A 23,561-nucleotide genomic window follows, 5' to 3' on the forward strand; every position below is an offset into this window, starting at 1 on the left:
GAGAGGAGTCCTCTATCAGGACCAAGGTCTAACAAGACCAGTACAGAGATGAGTCCTCTATCAGGACCAAGGTCCAACAAGACCAGTACAGAGAGGAGTCCTCTATCAGGACCAAGGTCTAACAAGACCAGTACAGAGAGGAGTCCTCTATCAGCACCAAGGTCTAACAAGACCAGTACAGAGATGAGTCCTCTATCAGGACCAAGGTCTAACAAGACCAGTACAGAGAGGAGTCCTCTATCAGGACCAAGGTCTAACAAGACCAGTACAGAGAGGAGTCCTCTATCAGCACCAAGGTCTAACAAGACCAGTACAGAGATGAGTCCTCTATCAGGACCAAGGTCTAACAAGACCAGTACAGAGATGAGTCCTCTATCAGCACCAAGGTCTAACAAGACCAGTACAGAGATGAGTCCTCTATCAGGACCAAGGTCTAACAAGACCAGTACAGAGATGAGTCCTCTATCAGACCAAGGTCTAACAAGACCAGTACAGAGATGAGTCCTCTATCAGGACCAAGGTCTAACAAGACCAGTACAGAGATGAGTCCTCTATCAGCACCAAGGTCTAACAAGACCAGTACAGAGATGAGTCCTCTATCAGGACCAAGGTCTAACAAGACCAGTACAGAGATGAGTCCTCTATCAGGACCAAGGTCTAACAAGACCAGTACAGAGAGGAGTCCTCTATCAGGACCAAGGTCTAACAAGACCAGTACAGAGATGAGTCCTTATCAGGACCAAGGTCTAACAAGACCAGTACAGAGGAGTCCTCTATCAGGACCAAGGTCCAACAAGACCAGTACAGAGATGAGTCCTCTATCAGGACCAAGGTCTAACAAGACCAGTACAGAGATGAGTCCTCTATCAGGACCAAGGTCTAACAAGACCAGTACAGAGAGGAGTCCTCTATCAGGACCAAGGTCTAACAAGACCAGTACAGAGAGGAGTCCTCTATCAGGACCAAGGTCTAACAAGACCAGTACAGAGATGAGTCCTCTATCAGGACCAAGGTCTAACAAGACCAGTACAGAGATGAGTCCTCTATCAGCACCAAGGTCTAACAAGACCAGTACAGAGATGAGTCCTCTATCAGGACCAAGGTCTAACAAGACCAGTACAGAGAGGAGTCCTCTATCAGGACCAAGGTCTAACAAGACCAGTACAGAGAGGAGTCCTCTATCAGGACCAAGGTCTAACAAGACCAGTACAGAGAGGAGTCCTCTATCAGCACCAAGGTCTAACAAGACCAGTACAGAGAGGAGTCCTCTATCAGGACCAAGGTCCAACAAGACCAGTACAGAGAGGAGTCCTCTATCAGGACCAAGGTCTAACAAGACCAGTACAGAGATGAGTCCTCTATCAGGACCAAGGTCTAACAAGACCAGTACAGAGAGGAGTCCTCTATCAGGACCAAGGTCTAACAAGACCAGTACAGAGATGAGTCCTCTATCAGGACCAAGGTCTAACAAGACCAGTACAGAGATGAGTCCTCTATCAGGACCAAGGTCTAACAAGACCAGTACAGAGATGAGTCCTCTATCAGCACCAAGGTCTAACAAGACCAGTACAGAGAGGAGTCCTCTATCAGGACCAAGGTCTAACAAGACCAGTACAGAGATGAGTCCTCTATCAGGACCAAGGTCTAACAAGACCAGTACAGAGATGAGTCCTCTATCAGGACCAAGGTCTAACAAGACCAGTACAGAGAGGAGTCCTCTATCAGCACCAAGGTCTAACAAGACCAGTACAGAGATGAGTCCTCTATCAGCACCAAGGTCTAACAAGACCAGTACAGAGAGGAGTCCTCTATCAGGACCAAGGTCTAACTAGACCAGTACAGAGAGGAGTCCTCTATCAGCACCAAGGTCTAACAAGACCAGTACAGAGAGGAGTCCTCTATCAGGACCAAGGTCTAACAAGACCAGTACAGAGATGAGTCCTCTATCAGGACCAAGGTCTAACAAGACCAGTACAGAGAGGAGTCCTCTATCAGCACCAAGGTCTAACAAGACCAGTACAGAGATGAGTCCTCTATCAGGACCAAGGTCTAACAAGACCAGTACAGAGATGAGTCCTCTATCAGGACCAAGGTCTAACAAGACCAGTACAGAGAGGAGTCCTCTATCAGCACCAAGGTCTAACAAGACCAGTACAGAGATGAGTCCTCTATCAGGACCAAGGTCTAACAAGACCAGTACAGAGATGAGTCCTCTATCAGCACCAAGGTCTAACAAGACCAGTACAGAGAGGAGTCCTCTATCAGGACCAAGGTCTAACAAGACCAGTACAGAGAGGAGTCCTCTATCAGCACCAAGGTCTAACAAGACCAGTACAGAGATGAGTCCTCTATCAGGACCAAGGTCTAACAAGACCAGTACAGAGATGAGTCCTCTATCAGGACCAAGGTCTAACAAGACCAGTACAGAGATGAGTCCTCTATCAGGACCAAGGTCTAACAAGACCAGTACAGAGATGAGTCCTCTATCAGGACCAAGGTCTAACAAGACCAGTACAGAGAGGAGTCCTCTATCAGCACCAAGGTCTAACAAGACCAGTACAGAGAGGAGTCCTCTATCAGGACCAAGGTCTAACAAGACCAGTACAGAGATGAGTCCTCTATCAGGACCAAGGTCTAACAAGACCAGTACAGAGAGGAGTCCTCTATCAGGACCAAGGTCTAACAAGACCAGTACAGAGATGAGTCCTCTATCAGGACCAAGGTCTAACAAGACCAGTACAGAGATGAGTCCTCTATCAGGACCAAGGTCTAACAAGACCAGTACAGAGAGGAGTCCTCTATCAGGACCAAGGTCTAACAAGACCAGTACAGAGATGAGTCCTCTATCAGGACCAAGGTCTAACAAGACCAGTACAGAGATGAGTCCTCTATCAGGACCAAGGTCTAACAAGACCAGTACAGAGAGGAGTCCTCTATCAGCACCAAGGTCTAACAAGACCAGTACAGAGAGGAGTCCTCTATCAGCACCAAGGTCTAACAAGACCAGTACAGAGATGAGTCCTCTATCAGGACCAAGGTCTAACAAGACCAGTACAGAGATGAGTCCTCTATCAGCACCAAGGTCTAACAAGACCAGTACAGAGAGGAGTCCTCTATCAGGACCAAGGTCTAACAAGACCAGTACAGAGAGGAGTCCTCTATCAGGACCAAGGTCTAACAAGACCAGTACAGAGATGAGTCCTCTATCAGGACCAAGGTCTAACAAGACCAGTACAGAGAGGAGTCCTCTATCAGGACCAAGGTCTAACAAGACCAGTACAGAGAGGAGTCCTCTATCAGGACCAAGGTCTAACAAGACCAGTACAGAGAGGAGTCCTCTATCAGCACCAAGGTCTAACAAGACCAGTACAGAGATGAGTCCTCTATCAGCACCAAGGTCTAACAAGACCAGTACAGAGAGGAGTCCTCTATCAGGACCAAGGTCCAACAAGACCAGTACAGAGATGAGTCCTCTATCAGCACCAAGGTCTAACAAGACCAGTACAGAGAGGAGTCCTCTATCAGGACCAAGGTCTAACTAGACCAGTACAGAGATGAGTCCTCTATCAGGACCAAGGTCTAACAAGACCAGTACAGAGAGGAGTCCTCTATCAGCACCAAGGTCTAACAAGACCAGTACAGAGATGAGTCCTCTATCAGGACCAAGGTCTAACAAGACCAGTACAGAGAGGAGTCCTCTATCAGGACCAAGGTCTAACAAGACCAGTACAGAGATGAGTCCTCTATCAGGACCAAGGTCTAACAAGACCAGTACAGAGATGAGTCCTCTATCAGGACCAAGGTCTAACAAGACCAGTACAGAGAGGAGTCCTCTATCAGCACCAAGGTCTAACAAGACCAGTACAGAGATGAGTCCTCTATCAGGACCAAGGTCTAACAAGACCAGTACAGAGAGGAGTCCTCTATCAGGACCAAGGTCTAACAAGACCAGTACAGAGAGGAGTCCTCTATCAGGACCAAGGTCCAACAAGACCAGTACAGAGAGGAGTCCTCTATCAGGACCAAGGTCTAACAAGACCAGTACAGAGATGAGTCCTCTATCAGGACCAAGGTCTAACAAGACCAGTACAGAGAGGAGTCCTCTATCAGGACCAAGGTCTAACAAGACCAGTACAGAGATGAGTCCTCATCAGGACCAAGGTCTAACAAGACCAGTACAGAGATGAGTCCTCTATCAGCACCAAGGTCTAACAAGACCAGTACAGAGAGGAGTCCTCTATCAGGACCAAGGTCTAACAAGACCAGTACAGAGATGAGTCCTCTATCAGGACCAAGGTCTAACAAGACCAGTACAGAGAGGAGTCCTCTATCAGGACCAAGGTCTAACAAGACCAGTACAGAGATGAGTCCTCTATCAGCACCAAGGTCTAACAAGACCAGTACAGAGATGAGTCCTCTATCAGGACCAAGGTCTAACAAGACCAGTACAGAGATGAGTCCTCTATCAGGACCAAGGTCCAACAAGACCAGTACAGAGAGGAGTCCTCTATCAGGACCAAGGTCTAACAAGACCAGTACAGAGATGAGTCCTCTATCAGGACCAAGGTCTAACAAGACCAGTACAGAGAGGAGTCCTCTATCAGGACCAAGGTCCAACAAGACCAGTACAGAGAGGAGTCCTCTATCAGGACCAAGGTCTAACAAGACCAGTACAGAGATGAGTCCTCTATCAGCACCAAGGTCTAACCAGACCAGTACAGAGATGAGTCCTCTATCAGGACCAAGGTCTAACAAGACCAGTACAGAGAGGAGTCCTCTATCAGGACCAAGGTCTAACAAGACCAGTACAGAGATGAGTCCTCTATCAGGACCAAGGTCTAACAAGACCAGTACAGAGATGAGTCCTCTATCAGCACCAAGGTCTAACTAGACCAGTACAGAGAGGAGTCCTCTATCAGGACCAAGGTCCAACAAGACCAGTACAGAGAGGAGTCCTCTATCAGGACCAAGGTCTAACAAGACCAGTACAGAGATGAGTCCTCTATCAGGACCAAGGTCTAACAAGACCAGTACAGAGAGGAGTCCTCTATCAGCACCAAGGTCTAACTAGACCAGTACAGAGAGGAGTCCTCTATCAGGACCAAGGTCTAACAAGACCAGTACAGAGAGGAGTCCTCTATCAGGACCAAGGTCTAACAAGACCAGTACAGAGAGGAGTCCTCTATCAGGACCAAGGTCTAACAAGACCAGTACAGAGAGGAGTCCTCTATCAGGACCAAGGTCTAACAAGACCAGTACAGAGATGAGTCCTCTATCAGCACCAAGGTCTAACAAGACCAGTACAGAGAGGAGTCCTCTATCAGGACCAAGGTCTAACAAGACCAGTACAGAGATGAGTCCTCTATCAGCACCAAGGTCTAACAAGACCAGTACAGAGAGGAGTCCTCTATCAGGACCAAGGTCTAACAAGACCAGTACAGAGAGGAGTCCTCTATCAGGACCAAGGTCTAACAAGACCAGTACAGAGATGAGTCCTCTATCAGGACCAAGGTCTAACAAGACCAGTACAGAGATGAGTCCTCTATCAGGACCAAGGTCTAACTAGACCAGTACAGAGAGGAGTCCTCTATCAGGACCAAGGTCTAACAAGACCAGTACAGAGAGGAGTCCTCTATCAGCACCAAGGTCTAACAAGACCAGTACAGAGAGGAGTCCTCTATCAGGACCAAGGTCTAACAAGACCAGTACAGAGATGAGTCCTCTATCAGGCCAAGGTCTAACAAGACCAGTACAGAGAGGAGTCCTCTATCAGGACCAAGGTCTAACAAGACCAGTACAGAGATGAGTCCTCTATCAGGACCAAGGTCTAACAAGACCAGTACAGAGAGGAGTCCTCTATCAGGACCAAGGTCTAACAAGACCAGTACAGAGAGGAGTCCTCTATCAGGACCAAGGTCTAACAAGACCAGTACAGAGAGGAGTCCTCTATCAGGACCAAGGTCTAACAAGACCAGTACAGAGATGAGTCCTCTATCAGGACCAAGGTCTAACAAGACCAGTACAGAGATGAGTCCTCTATCAGCACCAAGGTCTAACAAGACCAGTACAGAGAGGAGTCCTCTATCAGGACCAAGGTCTAACAAGACCAGTACAGAGAGGAGTCCTCTATCAGCACCAAGGTCTAACTAGACCAGTACAGAGATGAGTCCTCTATCAGGACTAAGGTCTAACAAGACCAGTACAGAGATGAGTCCTCTATCAGGACTAAGGTCTAACTAGACCAGTACAGAGAGGAGTCCTCTATCAGCACTAAGGTCTAACAAGACCAGTACAGAGAGGAGTCCTCTATCAGCACTAAGGTCTAACTAGACCAGAACAGAGAGGAGTCCTCTATCAGGACTAAGGTCTAACAAGACCAGTACAGAGAGGAGTCCTCTATCAGGACTAAGGTCTAACAAGACCAGAACAGAGAGGAGTCCTCTATCAGGACTAAGGTCTAACAAGACCAGTACAGAGAGGAGTCCTTCGTTCACTTTAATAACTTTATTAATCTACGTTGTTAACTCTAAAACAGTTGCAGACATCTTTATGAATCCGTCTCGTCAATATTTAAGTCATTTACAGTCTGATGGTTAATCTCAATAATTCATATAAATAATAACATACACTACCGTTCAAAAGTTTGGGATCACTTAGAAATGACTTTATTTTTCAAAGAAAAGCAGTTTTTTCAATGAAGATAACATTAATCATAAATACCCTCTCTACATTGTTAATGTGGTAAATGACTCTTCTAGGTGGAACGTCTGGTTTCTAATGACATGTCTCCAGATGTATAGAGGCCCATTTCATCATCACTCCAGTGTTCTGATGGTACATTGTGTTATCGCCTTAGAAGACTAATGTCTGATTAGAAAACCCGTGCAATTATGTTAGCACAGCTGAAAACAGTTATGCTGGTGATATAAGCTATACAACTGGCCTTCCTTTGAGCTTGAAGTTTGTAGAACAACAAATATTAATCATTATTTCTAACCTTGTCAATGTCTTGACTATATTTTATATTCATTTGATAAATAAAAGTGTGATTTTTCATGGAAGACACGAAATTGTCTGGGTGATCCCAAACTTTTGAACGGTAGTGTACATTATTTCAGGTTCTTATTTCACATTCTGAGAAGTTTATAAAATGACATTAAAAAGTACATTAGATGAATAAAAACCTGTTGCTGCTAGTAAAATGACATTATCGTAATAATTCAACGTTATTGTTGTTCATGATGAGGTTATGGACTTCATATGAACACCAAGCCGCTGTTATGAGGGTCCAAGGACTGACGGAGAACCCTGCTGTTCTCCTCAGGGGAACCTTTGTCATCTTCAGGGAAACCTTTGTCATCTTCAGGGGAACCTTTGTTATCTTCAGGGGAACCTTTGTCATCTTCAGGGGAACCTTTGTTATCTTCAGGAGAACCTTTGTCATCTTCAGGGGAACCTTTGTTATCTTCAGGGGAACCTTTGTCATCTTCAGGGGAACCTTTGTCATCTTCAGGGGAACCTTTGTTATCTTCAGGGGAACCTTTGTCATCTTCAGGGGAACCTTTGTTATCTTCAGGAGAACCTTTGTTATCTTCAGGTGAACCTTTGTTATCTGCAGGGGAACCTTTGTTATCTTCAGGGGAACCTTTGTTCTCCTCAGGGGAACCTTTGTTATCTTCAGGAGAACCTTTGTTATCTTTAGGGGAACCTTTGTTATCTTCAGGGGAACCTTTGTTATCTTCAGGAGAACCTTTGTTATCTTCAGGGGAACCTTTGTTATCTTCAGGAGAACCTTTGTTATCTTCAGGGGAACCTTTGTTATCTGCAGGGGAACCTTTGTTATCTTCAGGGGAACCTTTGTTATCTTCAGGAGAACCTTTGTTATCTTCAGGGGAACCTTTGTTATCTTCAGGAGAACTTTTGTTATCTTCAGGGGAACCTTTGTTATCTGCAGGGGAACCTTTTGTCAACAAGAACAAGAAGAACAAGAACAAGAAGAAGGAGAAGAAGGAGAAGGAGGAGGAGGAGAAGGAGAAGGAGGAGAAGGAGAAGAAGGAGAAGGAGGAGGAGAAGGAGAAGGAGGAGGAGAAGGAGGAGGAGAAGAAGAAGGAGGAGGAGGAGAAGGAGGAGGAGGAGAAGGAGGAGAGAGGAGGAGGAGGAGAAGAAGGAGAAGGAGGAGAAGAAGGAGAAGGAGGAGGAGGAGAGAGGAGGAGAAGAAGGAGAAGGAGGAGAAGAAGGAGGAGGAGGAGAAGGAGAAGAAGGAGGAGAAGAAGGAGGAGGAGAAGAAGGAGAAGGAGGAGGAGGAGAAGGAGGAGGAGGAGGAGGAGGAGAAGGAGAAGAAGGCGAAGGAGGAGGAGAAGAAGGAGAAGGAGGAGGAGGAGGAGGAGAAGAAGGAGAAGGAGGAGGAGAAGGAGAAGAAGGAGGAGGAAGAAGGAGAAGGAGGAGGAGGAGGAGAAGAAGGAGAAGGAGAAGAAGGAGGAGGAGAAGAAGGAGGAGGAGGAGGTGAGAGGAGATAGGAGGAGAAGGAGGAGGAGGAGGAGAAGGAGGAGGAGGAGAAGGAGGAGGAGGAGAAGAAGGAGAAGGAGGAGAAGGAGGAGGAGGAGAAGCTCCACCAGGAGGTGCTTGGGGACGCTGGACCAGAATGCACTGGGGCTGTTGTCTCTGAGGTTGGTGCAGTGCATTCTGGGAGGCAGAGCCTCACTCCGTCATCCTGATGACCAGCGAACGGTGGTGCATAGGGGAGGGGGGAGGGGCCGGGGAGACGGGGGGAGGAGCCTGGGAGGGAGGACAAGATGGAGGCAGGTCAACATGACTAGAGCGGAATGTCTCCTTGCTTACTTCCCTTAGTTCCTTTCCTTCTATTTTGAATCTGAGGAAAACTGAGGGGAGACCCAAGGAGCTCGTGTCCTTCTGGAGACGCCGAGGAGACGTGGTCTCGGTGGACCTCGTCCAGACCACGAGAGACCATCAAGACCTCGTCCAGACCACGAGAGACCATCAAGACCTCGTCCAGACCACGGGAGACCATCAAGACCAAGTCCAGACCACGAGAGACCATCAAGACCTCGTCCAGACCACGAGAGACCATCAAGACCTCGTCCAGACCACGAGAGACCATCAAGACCTCATCCAGACCACGAGAGACCATCAAGACCATCAAGACCACGAGACCATCAAGACCATCAAGACCACGAGACCATCAAGACCACCAAGACCACGAGACCATCAAGACCTCGTCCAGAACACGAGAGACCATCAAGACCTCGTCCAGACCACGAGAGACCATCAAGACCTCGTCCAGACCACGAGAGACCATCAAGACCTCGTCCAGACCACGAGAGACCATCAAGACCTCGTCCAGACCACGAGAGACCACCAAGACCTCGTCCAGACCACGAGAGACCATCAAGACCTCGTCCAGACCACGAGAGACCATCAAGACCTCGTCCAGACCACGAGAGACCATCAATACCTCGTCCAGACCACGAGAGACCATCAAGACCTCATCCAGACCACGAGAGATCATCAAGACCTCGTCCAGACCACGAGAGACCATCAAGACCTCGTCCAGACCACGAGAGACCATCAAGACCTCATCCAGACCACGAGAGACCATCAAGACCAAGTCCAGACCACGAGAGACCATCAAGACCTCGTCCAGACCACGAGAGACCATCAAGACCAAGTCCAGACCACGAGAGACCACCAATACATCGTCCAGACCATGAGAGACCATCAAGACCTCGTCCAGACCACGAGAGACCATCAAGACCTCATCCAGACCACGAGAGACCATCAAGACCTCGTCCAGACCACGAGAGACCATCAAGACCTCGTCCAGACCACGAGAGACCATCAAGACCTCGTCCAGATCACGAGAGACCATCAAGACCTCGTCCAGACCACGAGAGACCATCAAGACCTCATCCAGACCACGAGAGACCATCAAGACCAAGTCCAGACCACGAGAGACCATCAAGACCTCATCCAGACCACGAGAGACCATCAATACCTCGTCCAGACCACGAGAGACCATCAAGACCAAGTCCAGACCACGAGAGACCATCAAGACCTCATCCAGACCACGAGAGACCATCAAGACCTCGTCCAGACCACGAGAGACCACCAAGACCTCGTCCAGACCACGAGAGACCATCAAGACCTCGTCCAGAACACGAGAGACCATCAAGACCTCATCCAGACCACGAGAGACCATCAAGACCAAGTCCAGATCACGAGAGACCATCAAGACCTTGTCCAGACCACGAGAGACCATCAAGACCAAGTCCAGACCACGAGAGACCATCAAGACCAAGTACAGACCACGAGAGACCATCAAGACCTTGTCCAGACCACTAGAGACCATCAAGACCAAGTCCAGACCACGAGAGACCACCAAGACCTCGTCCAGACCACGAGAGACCACCAAGACCTCGTCCAGACCACGAGAGACCATCAAGACCTCGTCCAGACCACGAGAGACCATCAAGACCTCGTCCTGACCACGAGAGACCATCAATACCTCGTCCAGACCACGAGAGACCATCAAGACCTCATCCAGACCACGAGAGATCATCAAGACCTCGTCCAGACCACGAGAGACCATCAAGACCTCGTCCAGACCACGAGAGACCATCAAGACCTCATCCAGACCACGAGAGACCATCAAGACCAAGTCCAGACCACGAGAGACCATCAAGACCTCGTCCAGACCACGAGAGACCATCAAGACCAAGTCCAGACCACGAGAGACCACCAATACATCGTCCAGACCATGAGAGACCATCAAGACCTCGTCCAGACCACGAGAGACCATCAAGACCTCATCCAGACCACGAGAGACCATCAAGACCTCGTCCAGACCACGAGAGACCATCAAGACCTCGTCCAGACCACGAGAGACCATCAAGACCTCGTCCAGACCACGAGAGACCATCAAGACCTCGTCCAGACCACGAGAGACCATCAAGACCTCATCCAGACCACGAGAGACCATCAAGACCAAGTCCAGACCACGAGACCATCAAGACCATCAAGACCACGAGACCATCAATACCTCGTCCAGACCACGAGAGACCATCAAGACCAAGTCCAGACCACGAGAGACCATCAAGACCTCATCCAGACCACGAGAGACCATCAAGACCTCGTCCAGACCACGAGAGACCACCAAGACCTCGTCCAGACCACGAGAGACCATCAAGACCTCGTCCAGAACACGAGAGACCATCAAGACCTCATCCAGACCACGAGAGACCATCAAGACCAAGTCCAGATCACGAGAGACCATCAAGACCTTGTCCAGACCACGAGAGACCATCAAGACCAAGTCCAGACCACGAGAGACCATCAAGACCAAGTACAGACAACGAGAGACCATCAAGACCTTGTCCAGACCACGAGAGACCATCAAGACCAAGTCCAGACCACGAGAGACCACCAAGACCTCGTCCAGACCACGAGAGACCATCAAGACCTCGTCCAGACCACGAGAGACCATCAAGACCAAGTCCAGACCACGAGAGACCATCAAGACCTCGTCCAGACCACGAGAGACCATCAAGACCTCGTCCAGACCACGAGAGACCACCAAGACCTCGTCCAGACCACGAGAGACCATCAAGACCTCGTCCAGACCACGAGAGACCATCAAGACCTCGTCCAGACCACGAGAGACCATCAAGACCAAGTCCAGACCACGAGACCATCAAGACCTCGTCCAGACCACGAGAGACCATCAAGACCTCGTCCAGACCACGAGAGACCATCAAGACCTCGTCCAGACCACGAGAGACCATCAAGACCTCATCCAGACCACGAGAGACCATCAAGACCTCATCCAGACCACGAGAGACCACCAATACCTCGTCCAGACCACGAGAGACCATCAAGACCTCGTCCAGACCACGAGAGACCATCAAGACCTCGTCCAGACCACGAGAGACCATCAAGACCTCATCCAGACCACGAGAGATCATCAAGACCTCGTCCAGACCACAAGAGACCATCAATACCTCGTCCAGACCACGAGAGACCATCAAGACCTCATCCAGACCACGAGAGACCATCAAGACCTCATCCAGACCACGAGAGACCATCAAGACCAAGTCCAGACCACGAGAGACCATCAAGACCTCGTCCAGACCACGAGAGACCATCAAGACCAAGTCCAGACCACGAGAGACCACCAAGACATCGTCCAGACCACGAGAGACCATCAAGACCTCGTCCAGACCACGAGAGACCATCAAGACCTCGTCCAGACCACGAGAGACCATCAAGACCTCGTCCAGACCACGAGAGACCATCAAGACCTCATCCAGACCACGAGAGACCATCAAGACCTCGTCCAGACCACGAGAGACCATTAAGACCTCATCCAGACCACGAGAGACCATCAAGACCAAGTCCAGACCACGAGAGACCATCAAGACCAAGTCCAGACCACGAGAGACCATCAAGACCTCATCCAGACCACGAGAGACCATCAAGACCTCGTCCAGACCACGAGAGACCATCAAGACCAAGTCCAGACCACGAGAGACCATCAATACCTCATCCAGACCACGAGAGACCATCAAGACCTCGTCCAGACCACGAGAGACCACCAAGACCTCGTCCAGACCACGAGAGACCATCAAGACCTCGTCCAGAACACGAGAGACCATCAAGACCTCATCCAGACCACGAGAGACCATCAAGACCAAGTCCAGACCACGAGAGACCATCAAGACCTTGTCCAGACCACGAGAGACAATCAAGACCAAGTCCAGACCACGAGAGACCATCAAGACCAAGTCCAGACCACGAGAGACCATCAAGACCTTGTCCAGACCACGAGAGACCATCAAGACCAAGTCCAGACCACGAGAGACCACCAAGACCTCGTCCAGACCACGAGAGACCATCAAGACCTCGTCCAGACCACGAGAGACCATCAAGACCAAGTCCAGACCACGAGAGACCATCAAGACCTCGTCCAGACCATGAGAGACCATCAAGACCTCGTCCAGACCACGAGAGACCACCAAGACCTCGTCCAGACCACGAGAGACCATCAAGACCTCGTCCAGACCACGAGAGACCATCAATACCTCGTCCAGACCACGAGAGACCATCAATACCTCGTCCAGACCACGAGAGACCATCAAGACCTCGTCCAGACCACGAGAGACCACCAAGACCTCGTCCAGACCCACCTAATCCTACTACTAGTGGTACTAGTGGACAGGGACTCACCTGTGCCGTGCTCTGCTCGTAGGTTTTCCTCAGTCTGGTGAAGGTCCCTTCGAGCCCCTCCAGCTGTGACACCTTCAGGGCCGCCTTGAACATCTCAGGTGTGTCTGGTCTCAGTGGAATAACCTGCATGGCCTCTTTAGCTCCGCCCTTCTCGTCGGGCTTCGTGTCCTTCGTCAACATCGTCCTGCACACACACACAATGAGGACAGAAAGACAGGGTGCTGGTTCTGACCCGCAGGAGACCCGTCTACCTGTCTCTAGACCCCGTCTACCTGTCTAGACCCCGTCTACCTGTCTCTAGGACCCCGCTCACCTGTCTCTAGGACCCCGTCTACCTGTCTCTAGACCCCGTCTACCTGTCTCTAGACCCCGTCTACCTGTGTCTAGACCCCGTCTACCTGTCTCTAGACCCCGTCTACCTGTCTCTAGGACCCCGTCTACCTGTCTCTAGACCCCGTCTACCTGTCTCTAGACCCCGTCTACCTGTCTCTAGGACCCCGCCTACCTGTCTCTAGACCCCGCCGACCTGTCTCTAGACCCCGTCTACCTGTCTCTAGGACCCCGTCTACCTGTCTCTAGACCCTGTCTCTAGGACCCCGTCTACCTGTCTCTTGGACCCCGTCTACCTGTCTCTTGGACCCCGTCTACCTGTCTCTAGACCCCGTCTACCTGTCTCTAGGACCCCGTCTACCTGTCTCTAGGACCCCGTCTACCTGTCTCTAGGACCCCATCTACCTGTCTCTAGGACCCCGTCTACCTGTCTCTTGGACCCCGTCTACCTGTCTCTAGGACCCCGTCTACCTGTCTCTAGACCCCATCTACCTGTCTCTAGACCCCGTCTACCTGTCTCTAGGACCCGTCTACCTGTCTCTAGGACCCCGTCTACCTGTCTCTAGACCCCATCTACCTGTCTCTAGACCCCGTCTACCTGTCTCTAGGACCCCGTCTACCTGTGTCTAGGACCCCGTCTACCTGTCTCTAGGACCCCGTCTACCTGTCTCTAGACCCCGTCTACCTGTCTCTTGGACCCCGTCTACCTGTCTCTAGGACCCCGTCTACCTGTCTCTAGGACCCCGTCTACCTGTCTCTAGACCCCGTCTACCTGTCTCTAGACCCCGTCTACCTGTCTTTTGGACCCCGTCTACCTGTCTCTAGGACCCCATCTACCTGTCTCTAGGACCCCGTCTACCTGTCTCTTGGACCCCGTCTACCTGTCTCTAGACCCCGTCTACCTGTCTCTAGGACCCCGTCTACCTGTCTCTAGGACCCCTCTACCTGTCTCTAGACCCGTCTACCTGTCTCTAGGACCCCACCTACCTGTCTCTAGACCCCGTCTACCTGTCTCTAGACCCCGTCTACCTGTCTCTTGGACCCCGTCTACCTGTCTCTAGACCCCGTCTACCTGTCTCTAGGACCCCGTCTACCTGTCTCTAGGACCCCGTCTACTTGTCTCTAGACCCCGTCTACCTGTCTCTAGGACCCCGTCTACTTGTCTCTAGACCCCGTCTACCTGTCTCTAGACCCCGTCTACCTGTCTCTAGACCCCGTCTACCTGTCTCTAGGACCCCGTCTACCTGTCTCTAGGACCCCATCTACCTGTCTCTAGACCCCGTCTACCTGTCTCTAGACCCCGTCTACCTGTCTACCTGGACACACACACACACACACACACACAGTAGCAGTACTCTGACGTCATTCGGTTCTCAGTTGGTTATAACCCTCTCCACTTGGAGGAGGATACAGGAGGTCCCTGATTGGACAGAGGTCAGCTGACTCCCTGGGTCTCTGTCTACCTGTGACCCATGAGCAAGGCAGCAGCTTGGGGAGAACTCTTACTTGGCTTTCTTGCGGAGGAGTTTCTGGGATTCTGGGTAGTGCAGCAGGATCTCGGCCAGGTCCTTCTTGTCCAGGATGAAGAGGTTGGCGAAGCCGTGCGCCTTCACGTTGGCGGTCCGCCGGTTGCCCCCGCCCCCGGCCAGCAGGCTGACCAATCGGTGAACAGAGAGGCCGCAGCTCACATTTCATGTTGTTTGAGTCCAATTACATCCGGCGCTCTCCTCTTAGATGTTTAACATGAGGGTCAGGGCCTGAGGGCCTCCATCACAAGAGGAGGGCATTGTGGGTAGTGTAGGCAGCAGCGTGTTTACATTGTCATGGTAACTTCTCTTTGGAGTTGGTTTCCAATCGGGAAATTATATATAATATGAAATATACTTTAGTGAATTAGCTTCTTGGTCCTCAGCCGCAGGTCAGGACCCTGAGGGGCCCCCTCACAGTGCTGACCCCTGAGGGGCCCCCTCACAGTGTGGTCCTGGTCTGCTGGTCCAGGACTTGTTCCATGCAGTTCTGTCCATCCTAGGAGAGGGATCCTCCTCTGTTGCTCTCCTCCAGGTTTCTTCCCTTTTTTTCCCCCTGAAGGGTTATTTGGGAGTTTTTCCTGGTCCGATGAGGTTTTGGGGCAGGGATGTCTATGTGTACAGATTGTAAAGCACTCCGAGACAAATTTGTAATTTGTGAAATTGGGCTATACAAATAAACTGAATTGAATTGAATTGAATTGACCTGATCTCTCCGAACACTGAGCCGGATCGAATGGTGACGAAGACGGTCTGCAGGTCTGGACCCCCGACCACCTGAACCTCGCCCTGCTTGATGATGTACATCTCCCTGCCGATCTCCCCCTGCAACACACACACACACACACATATTCACACACACACACACACACACACACATATTCACACACACACACACACACACACATATTCACACACATATTCACACACGCACACACACACACACATTCACACACACACATATCATATCACACACATTCACACACACATATTCACACACACACACACACACATTACACACACACACACACATATTCACACACATATTCACACACACATACACACATCCACCTTCACACACTCATGTCAGCGACACTTGACCTCTCCAGGTCACCTCATGTCACCTCACATCATACAGTCACCTCATGCCTCACCTCATGTCTCATGTCACTCACCTCATGTCACCATGTCACCTCATGTCACCCTCATGTCACCCTCATGTCACCTCATGTCATCTCATGTCACCTCACCTCATGTCACCTCATGTCACCTCATGTCATCTCATGTCACCTCATGTCACCTCACCTCACCTCATGTCATCTCATGTCACCTCATGTCACCTCACCTCACCTCATGTCACCTCATGTCACCTCATGTCACCTCACCTCATGTCACCTCATGTCACCCTCATGTCACCTCACCTCACCTCATGTCACCTCACCTCATGTCACCTCATGTCATCTCACCTCATGTCATCTCATGTCATCTCATGTCATCTCATGTCACCTCATGTCATCTCATGTCACCTCATGTCATCTCACCTCATGTCACCTCACCTCATGTCACCTCATGTCACCTCATGTCACCTCATGTCACCTCACCTCATGTCATGTCACCTCACCTCATCTCACCTCATGTCACCTCACCTCATCTCACCTCATCTCACCTCATGTCACCTCATGTCACCTCACCTCATGTCACCTCACTCATGTCATGTCCTCACCTCACCTCTCACCTCATGTCACCTCATGTCACCTCATCTCACTCATGTCACCTGATGTCACCTCACGTCACATCATGTCACTCATGTCACCTCATGTCACTGTCACCTCCTGTCACCTCCTCATGTCACCTCATGTCACCTCCTGTCACCTCCTCATGTCACCTCCTGTCACCTCCTGTCACCTCATGTCACCTCCTCATGTCACCTCCTGTCACCTCCTCATGTCACCTCATGTCACCTCATGTCATCTCATGTCACCTCATCTCATGTCACCTCATGTCACCTCATGTCATCTCATGTCATCTCATGTCACCTCACCTCATGTCATGTCACCTCACCTCATCTCACCTCATGTCACCTCATGTCACCTCATGTCACCTCACCTCATGTCACCTCATGTCACCTCACGTCACCTCATGTCACCTCATGTCACCTCATGTCATGTCACCTCACCTCATGTCACCTCATGTCACCTCATGTCACCTCATGTCACCTCATGTCACCTCACGTCACCTCATGTCACCTCATGTCATGTCACCTCACCTCATGTCACCTCATGTCACCTCATGTCACCTCATGTCACCTCACCTCATGTCACCTCATGTCACCTCATGTCACCTCATGTCACCTCACCTCATGTCACCTCACCTCATGTCACCTCATGTCACCTCATGTCATGTCACCTCATGTCACCTCATGTCACCTCATGTCACCTCACCTCACCTCATGTCACCTCATGTCACCTCATGTCACCTCACATCACCTCATGTCACCTCATGTCATCTCATGTCACCTCATGTCACCTCATGTCACCTCATGTCACCTCATGTCATCTCATGTCATCTCATGTCACCTCACCTCACCTCACCTCATGTCACCTCATGTCACCTCACCTCACGTCACCTCACCTCATGTCATGTCACCTCATGTCACCTCACATCATCTCATGTCACCTCATGTCACCTCATGTCACCTCACGTCACCTCACATCATCTCATGTCACCTCACCTCATGTCACCTCACCTCATGTCACCTCATGTCACCTCACCTCATGTCATCTCATGTCACCTCACCTCATGTCACCTCATGTCACCTCATGTCACCTCATGTCACCTCATGTCACCTCACCTCATGTCACCTCATGTCACCTCACCTCATGTCACCTCATGTCACCTCACCTCATGTCACCTCATCTCACCTCATGTCACCTCACCTCATGTCATCTCATGTCACCTCAACTCATGTCATCTCATGTCACCTCAACTCATGTCATCTCATGTCACCTCACCTCATGTCACCTCATCTCACCTCATGTCATCTCATGTCACCTCACCTCATGTCACCTCATCTCACCTCATGTCACCTCATGTCACCTCATGTCATCTCATGTCACCTCACCTCACGTCACCTCACCTCATGTCATGTCACCTCACCTCATGTCACCTCACATCACCTCACATCATCTCATGTCACCTCATGTCATCTCATGTCACCTCATGTCACCTGATGTCACCTCATGTCATCTCATGTCATCTCATGTCACCTCACCTCATCTCATGTCACCTCACGTCACCTCACCTCATGTCATGTCACCTCATGTCACCTCACCTTACCTCATGTCACCTCACATCACCTCACATCATCTCATGTCACCTCATGTCACCTCACCTCATGTCACCTCATGTCATCTCATGTCACCTCATGTCACCTCACCTCATCTCACCTCATGTCACCTGATGTCACCTCACGTCACATCATGTCATCTCATGTCATCTCATGTCACCTCATGTCACCTCACCTCATGTCACCTCATGTCACCTCACCTCATGTCATGTCACCTCACCTCATCTCGCCTCATGTCATCTCATGTCACCTCACCTCATCTCACCTCACCTCATGTCACCTCACCTCATCTCATGTCACCTGATGTCACCTCATGTCACCTCACCTCATGTCACCTCACCTCATGTCACCTCATCTCATGTCACCTCACCTCATGTCACCTCATCTCACCTCATGTCACCTCATGTCACCTCACCTCATGTCACCTCACCTCATGTCACCTCATCTCACCTCATGTCACCTCACCTCATGTCACCTCACCTCATGTCACCTCATCTCACCTCATGTCACCTCACCTCATGTCACCTCATGTCATCTCACCTCATGTCACCTCACCTCATGTCACATCATGTCACCTCACCTCATGTCAACTCATGGCACCTCACCTCATGTCACCTCACGTCACCTCACCTCATGTCACCTCATCTCACCTCACCTCATGTCACCTCATGGCACCTCACCTCATGTCACCTCACCTCATGTCACCTCATGTCACCTCATGTCACCTCACCTCATGTCACCTCATGTCATCTCACCTCATGTCACCTCACCTCATGTCACCTCACCTCATGTCACCTCATGTCACCTCACCTCATGTCACCTCATGTCATCTCACTGTATCTCATCTCACCTGAAACAAGGCGACCTTGCTGACGATGGTGTAGTTGACGTCCACGGCCATGTCCAGCCTCATCTTAGCAGGAAGCTGCATCAGCAGCTCCTGTTCGTCTGCAGACAGCACATGACGAGGCATTCAGGGACACAGTTTACTTCTGGAGATATGACCATCACTCAACAACATTATTCATTTCTTGTACTTGCGCCATATTCGTACTCTGGTCTGTACATTTGCTGAGATGATGGCATTTTGATAAGTTTTTACTACCTTTACATAATAAAGTCTTTTTTCCAGCACTTTCAATGTGTTTTCGTTATCTTTGTCCTCAAGCTACCACCATGTGTTGTCCATTTCTAGTGTCTCCTCAGCCTGTTGCCTCTGTGTTCACGGGTCCTGGAGTGAGGGCCAGGCCTCTTTGCTGGTCCCGGTTCCTCGGCTGCTTACCCAGCATGCCCTGGCTCTTCCAGGTGTAGTCGTACCAGGTCTTGATGCGGTTCTGGACCTCTGCAGGGATGCTGTAGGAGTTCATGTACTTGACGGTGCTGTCCATGGAGGCCCGGTAGTAGTTCTCCCTGGCGGTCGCGGCTCCCACCACGTCTCTCATCTGAGACCAACAACCAGGTTGAGGAGGACAAAGACAGACGGCGGTCTCTGTGACGTCACGGCGCGTCCATGACTGACCTGGCCGATCATAATGGAGAAGGCAAACACGCCCACGAAGTAGTTGATGAGCTGGAAGCAGATCTCGAAGACGGTGGTGGGGTCCGGGAGTCCTCCGATGGTGATCAACGTCTTCACAGCGAAATAGTAGCAGCGAATATATCTGGAGGAGACACAACGGACACATGGCGTCTTCAGTGTGGCTTCATGGTGCAGCGCTGTGAGGTCACGACTCAACGCTGCCCCCACAGGACACTCAGTGGTCCTGCACTAACATCTCCAGACACACAAAGCAGGTCCATGAGCCAGAGGCTGGTCAGGGTGCCATGGGGTCAACCTGGTAGACCCTCCACATCCCCCACGGGCCTCCTTCCCTCCAACGCTCTGACACCGTCATGACATCATCGTGGCGTGAAGCTGCAGAACCTGCAGAACCAGCTGGGCGGTTCTTACGCGTTGCCTTTCCCGTTGTAGACCCACTTGGTGGAGCCCAGACCTTCATAGTCTGATCCCCAGTAGAAGAGACACGCGTTGATGTGCAGAGAGAACAGCAGGTAGCTGGAGGTCCGGATCACCCTACACACACACACACACACACAGACACAGACACACACACACACACAGACACACACACACAGACACACACACACACACAGACACACACACACACACACACACACACACACACACACACAGACACACAGACAGACAGACAGACAGACACACACACACACACACACACACACACACACACACACACAGACACACACACAATATTCACTGTTGTGATTCTTTTCTGAATATGGATTGTGACCGTTGACCTCTGCAGAGGTCGTCCACACAGACCCCAGCAGGAGCTCATGGAGCCACGCCCACTGCGCTCAGCAAAGGACTGAACAGCTCCCCTTGTGGCCGCGGGAGGTAAAGCTCTCCTCACCTGTAGATGTACGCCTTCTTCATCACAGCCTCCATTCTGTCGTTGAACTCAAAGAAAGCCACGTACTGTCGAGAGAGGAGTCAGCAGCGTGAACATCTGTATGAACATCTGAGTGAACATCTGTGTGAACATCTGAGTGAACATCTGTATGAACATCTGTGTGAACATCTGAGTGAACATCTGTGTGAACATCTGTGTGAACATCTGTATGAACATCTGAGTGAACGTCTACATGAACATCTGTATGAACGTCTACATGAACATCTGTATGAACATCTGTATTAACATCTACATGAACATCTGTGTGAACATCTGTATGAATGTCTACATGAACATCTGTATGAATGTCTACATGAACATCTGTATGAACATCTGTATGAACATCTACATGAACATATGTGTGAACATCTGTATGAACGTCTACATGAACATCTGTGTGAACATCTGTATGAACATATGTATGAACGTCTGTATGAACATCTGTATGAACGTCTACATGAACATCTGTATGAACGTCTACATGAACATCTGTATGAACATCTGTATGAACGTCTACATGAACATCTGTATGAACATCTGTATGAACGTCTACATGAACATCTGTATGAACGTCTACATGAACATCTGTATGAACGTCTGTATTAACGTCGACATGAACATCTGTATGAACATCTGAGTGACCATCTGAGTGAACATCTGTGTGAACATCTGTGTGAACATCTGTGTGAACATCTGAGTGAACGTCTACATGAACATCTGTATGAACGTCTACATGAACATCTGTATGAACATCTGTATGAATGTCTACATGAACATCTGTATGAACGTCTGTATGAATGTCTACATGAACATCTGTATGAACGTCTACATGAACATCTGTATGAACATCTGTGTGAACATCTGAGTGAACATCTGTGTGAACATCTGTATGAACATCTGAGTGAACATCTGAATGAACATCTGTATGAACATCTGTGTGAACATCTGTATGAACATCTGTGTGAACATCTGTATGAACATCTGTGTGAACATCTGTATGAACATCTGAGTGAACATCTGAGTGAACATCTGAGTGAACATCTGTATGAACATCTGTGTGAACATCTGTATGAACATCTGTGTGAACATCTGTATGAACGTCTACATGAACATCTGTATGAACGTCTACATGAACATCTGTATGAACGTCTACATGAACATCTGTATGAACATCTACATGAACATCTGTGTGAACATCTGTATGAACGTCTACATGAACATCTGTATGAACGTCTACATGAACATCTGTATGAACATCTGTATGAACATCTGAGTGAACATCTGAATGAATATCTGTGTGAACATCTGTATGAACATCTGTATGAACGTCTACATGAATATCTGTGTGAACATCTGTATGAACATCTGTGTGAACATCTGAATGAATATCTGAGTGAACATCTGTATGAACATCTGAGTGAACGTCTACATGAACATCTGTATGAACGTCTACATGAACATCTGTATGAACATCTGTATTAACATCTACATGAACATCTGTGTGAACATCTGTATGAACGTCTACATGAACATCTGTATGAACGTCTACATGAACATTTGTATGAACATCTGTATTAACGTCTACATGAACATCTGTATGAACATCTGTATGAACGTCTACATGAACATCTGTATGAACGTCTACATGAACATCTGTATGAACGTCTGTATTAACGTCAACATGAACATTTGTATGAATATCTGTATGAACGTCTACATGAACATCTGTATGAACGTCTACATGAACATCTGTGTGAACGTCTACATGAACATCTGTGTGAAAGTCTACATGAACATCTGTGTGAACATCTGTATGAACATCTGTAAGAACGTCTACATGAACATCTGTATGAACATCTGTATGAACGTCTACATGAACATCTGTATGAACATCTGTATGAACGTCTACATGAACATCTGTGTGAAAGTCTACATGAACATCTGTATGAACGTCTACAAGAACATCTGTATTTACGTCTACATGAACATCTGTATCAACATCTGTATTTACGTCTACATGAACATCTGTATAAACGTGGCTCACCTTCAGCAGACGAGGGAACCGGAGCAGCGAGTTGACGCCGGTGAAGCAGTAAAGGATCTCCAGAGGAAACAGACTGATGACGTCCATCTGCAGAGAGGTCAGAGGTCGCATGTTTCATCTGGAGCTCATATGATGATGTCATGTTTCATCTGGAGCTTAAACCAACAGGTGAGAAGTTGACGAGTGTCTCACCTTGAACCTCTCTGTGGTCATGTAGTTCTCTCTCATGTCCTTCTTGTCACACTGGAACAACGTTTCAGGAGAAAGAAGCTCAGGTCAGAAGAAGGTGTAGGCTTCAGGTGTATGTTTCAGGTGTAGGCTTCAGGTGTATGTTTCAGGTGTAGACTTCAGGTGTAGGTTTCAGGTGTAGGCTTCAGGTGTATGTTTCAGGTGTAGGCTTCAGGTGTATGTTTCAGGTGTAGGCTTCAGGTGTATGTTTCAGGTGTATGTTTCAGGTGTAGGCTTCAGGTGTATGTTTCAGGTGTATGTTTCAGGTGTATGTTTCAGGTGTAGGCTTCAGGTGTAGGCTTCAGGTGTTCACCTTGAACCTCTCTGTGGTTTCATGTGTGCTTCAGGTCTTCTTTCACATGGAGGCAACGTTG

General features: G+C 49.4%; 1 protein-coding gene across 1 annotated transcript in view; it reads right to left on the bottom strand.

The window, feature by feature from the left end:
* Positions 1–8,442: 8,442 nt before the first annotated feature.
* Positions 8,443–23,561, bottom strand: part of LOC130193262 (cyclic nucleotide-gated cation channel beta-1-like) — a 65,024-nt gene continuing 49,905 nt past the window's right edge. The window contains exons 9-19 of the mRNA XM_056413711.1: positions 23,152–23,202; positions 22,960–23,046; positions 20,877–20,941; positions 20,393–20,515; positions 19,961–20,102; positions 19,724–19,883; positions 19,292–19,389; positions 15,802–15,920; positions 15,076–15,222; positions 13,240–13,423; positions 8,443–8,775 (exon numbers count right to left, since the gene is read on the bottom strand). Of these exons, the coding sequence (XP_056269686.1) occupies positions 8,698–8,775; positions 13,240–13,423; positions 15,076–15,222; positions 15,802–15,920; positions 19,292–19,389; positions 19,724–19,883; positions 19,961–20,102; positions 20,393–20,515; positions 20,877–20,941; positions 22,960–23,046; positions 23,152–23,202 (1,254 nt within the window). The 3' untranslated portion in view covers positions 8,443–8,697. The remainder of the gene's footprint in view (positions 8,776–13,239; positions 13,424–15,075; positions 15,223–15,801; positions 15,921–19,291; positions 19,390–19,723; positions 19,884–19,960; positions 20,103–20,392; positions 20,516–20,876; positions 20,942–22,959; positions 23,047–23,151; positions 23,203–23,561) is intronic.

The sequence above is a fragment of the Pseudoliparis swirei genome, chromosome 4 (genome assembly GCF_029220125.1).
Source record: "Pseudoliparis swirei isolate HS2019 ecotype Mariana Trench chromosome 4, NWPU_hadal_v1, whole genome shotgun sequence".
In the NCBI taxonomy this organism is placed as follows: Eukaryota; Metazoa; Chordata; class Actinopteri; order Perciformes; family Liparidae; genus Pseudoliparis; species Pseudoliparis swirei.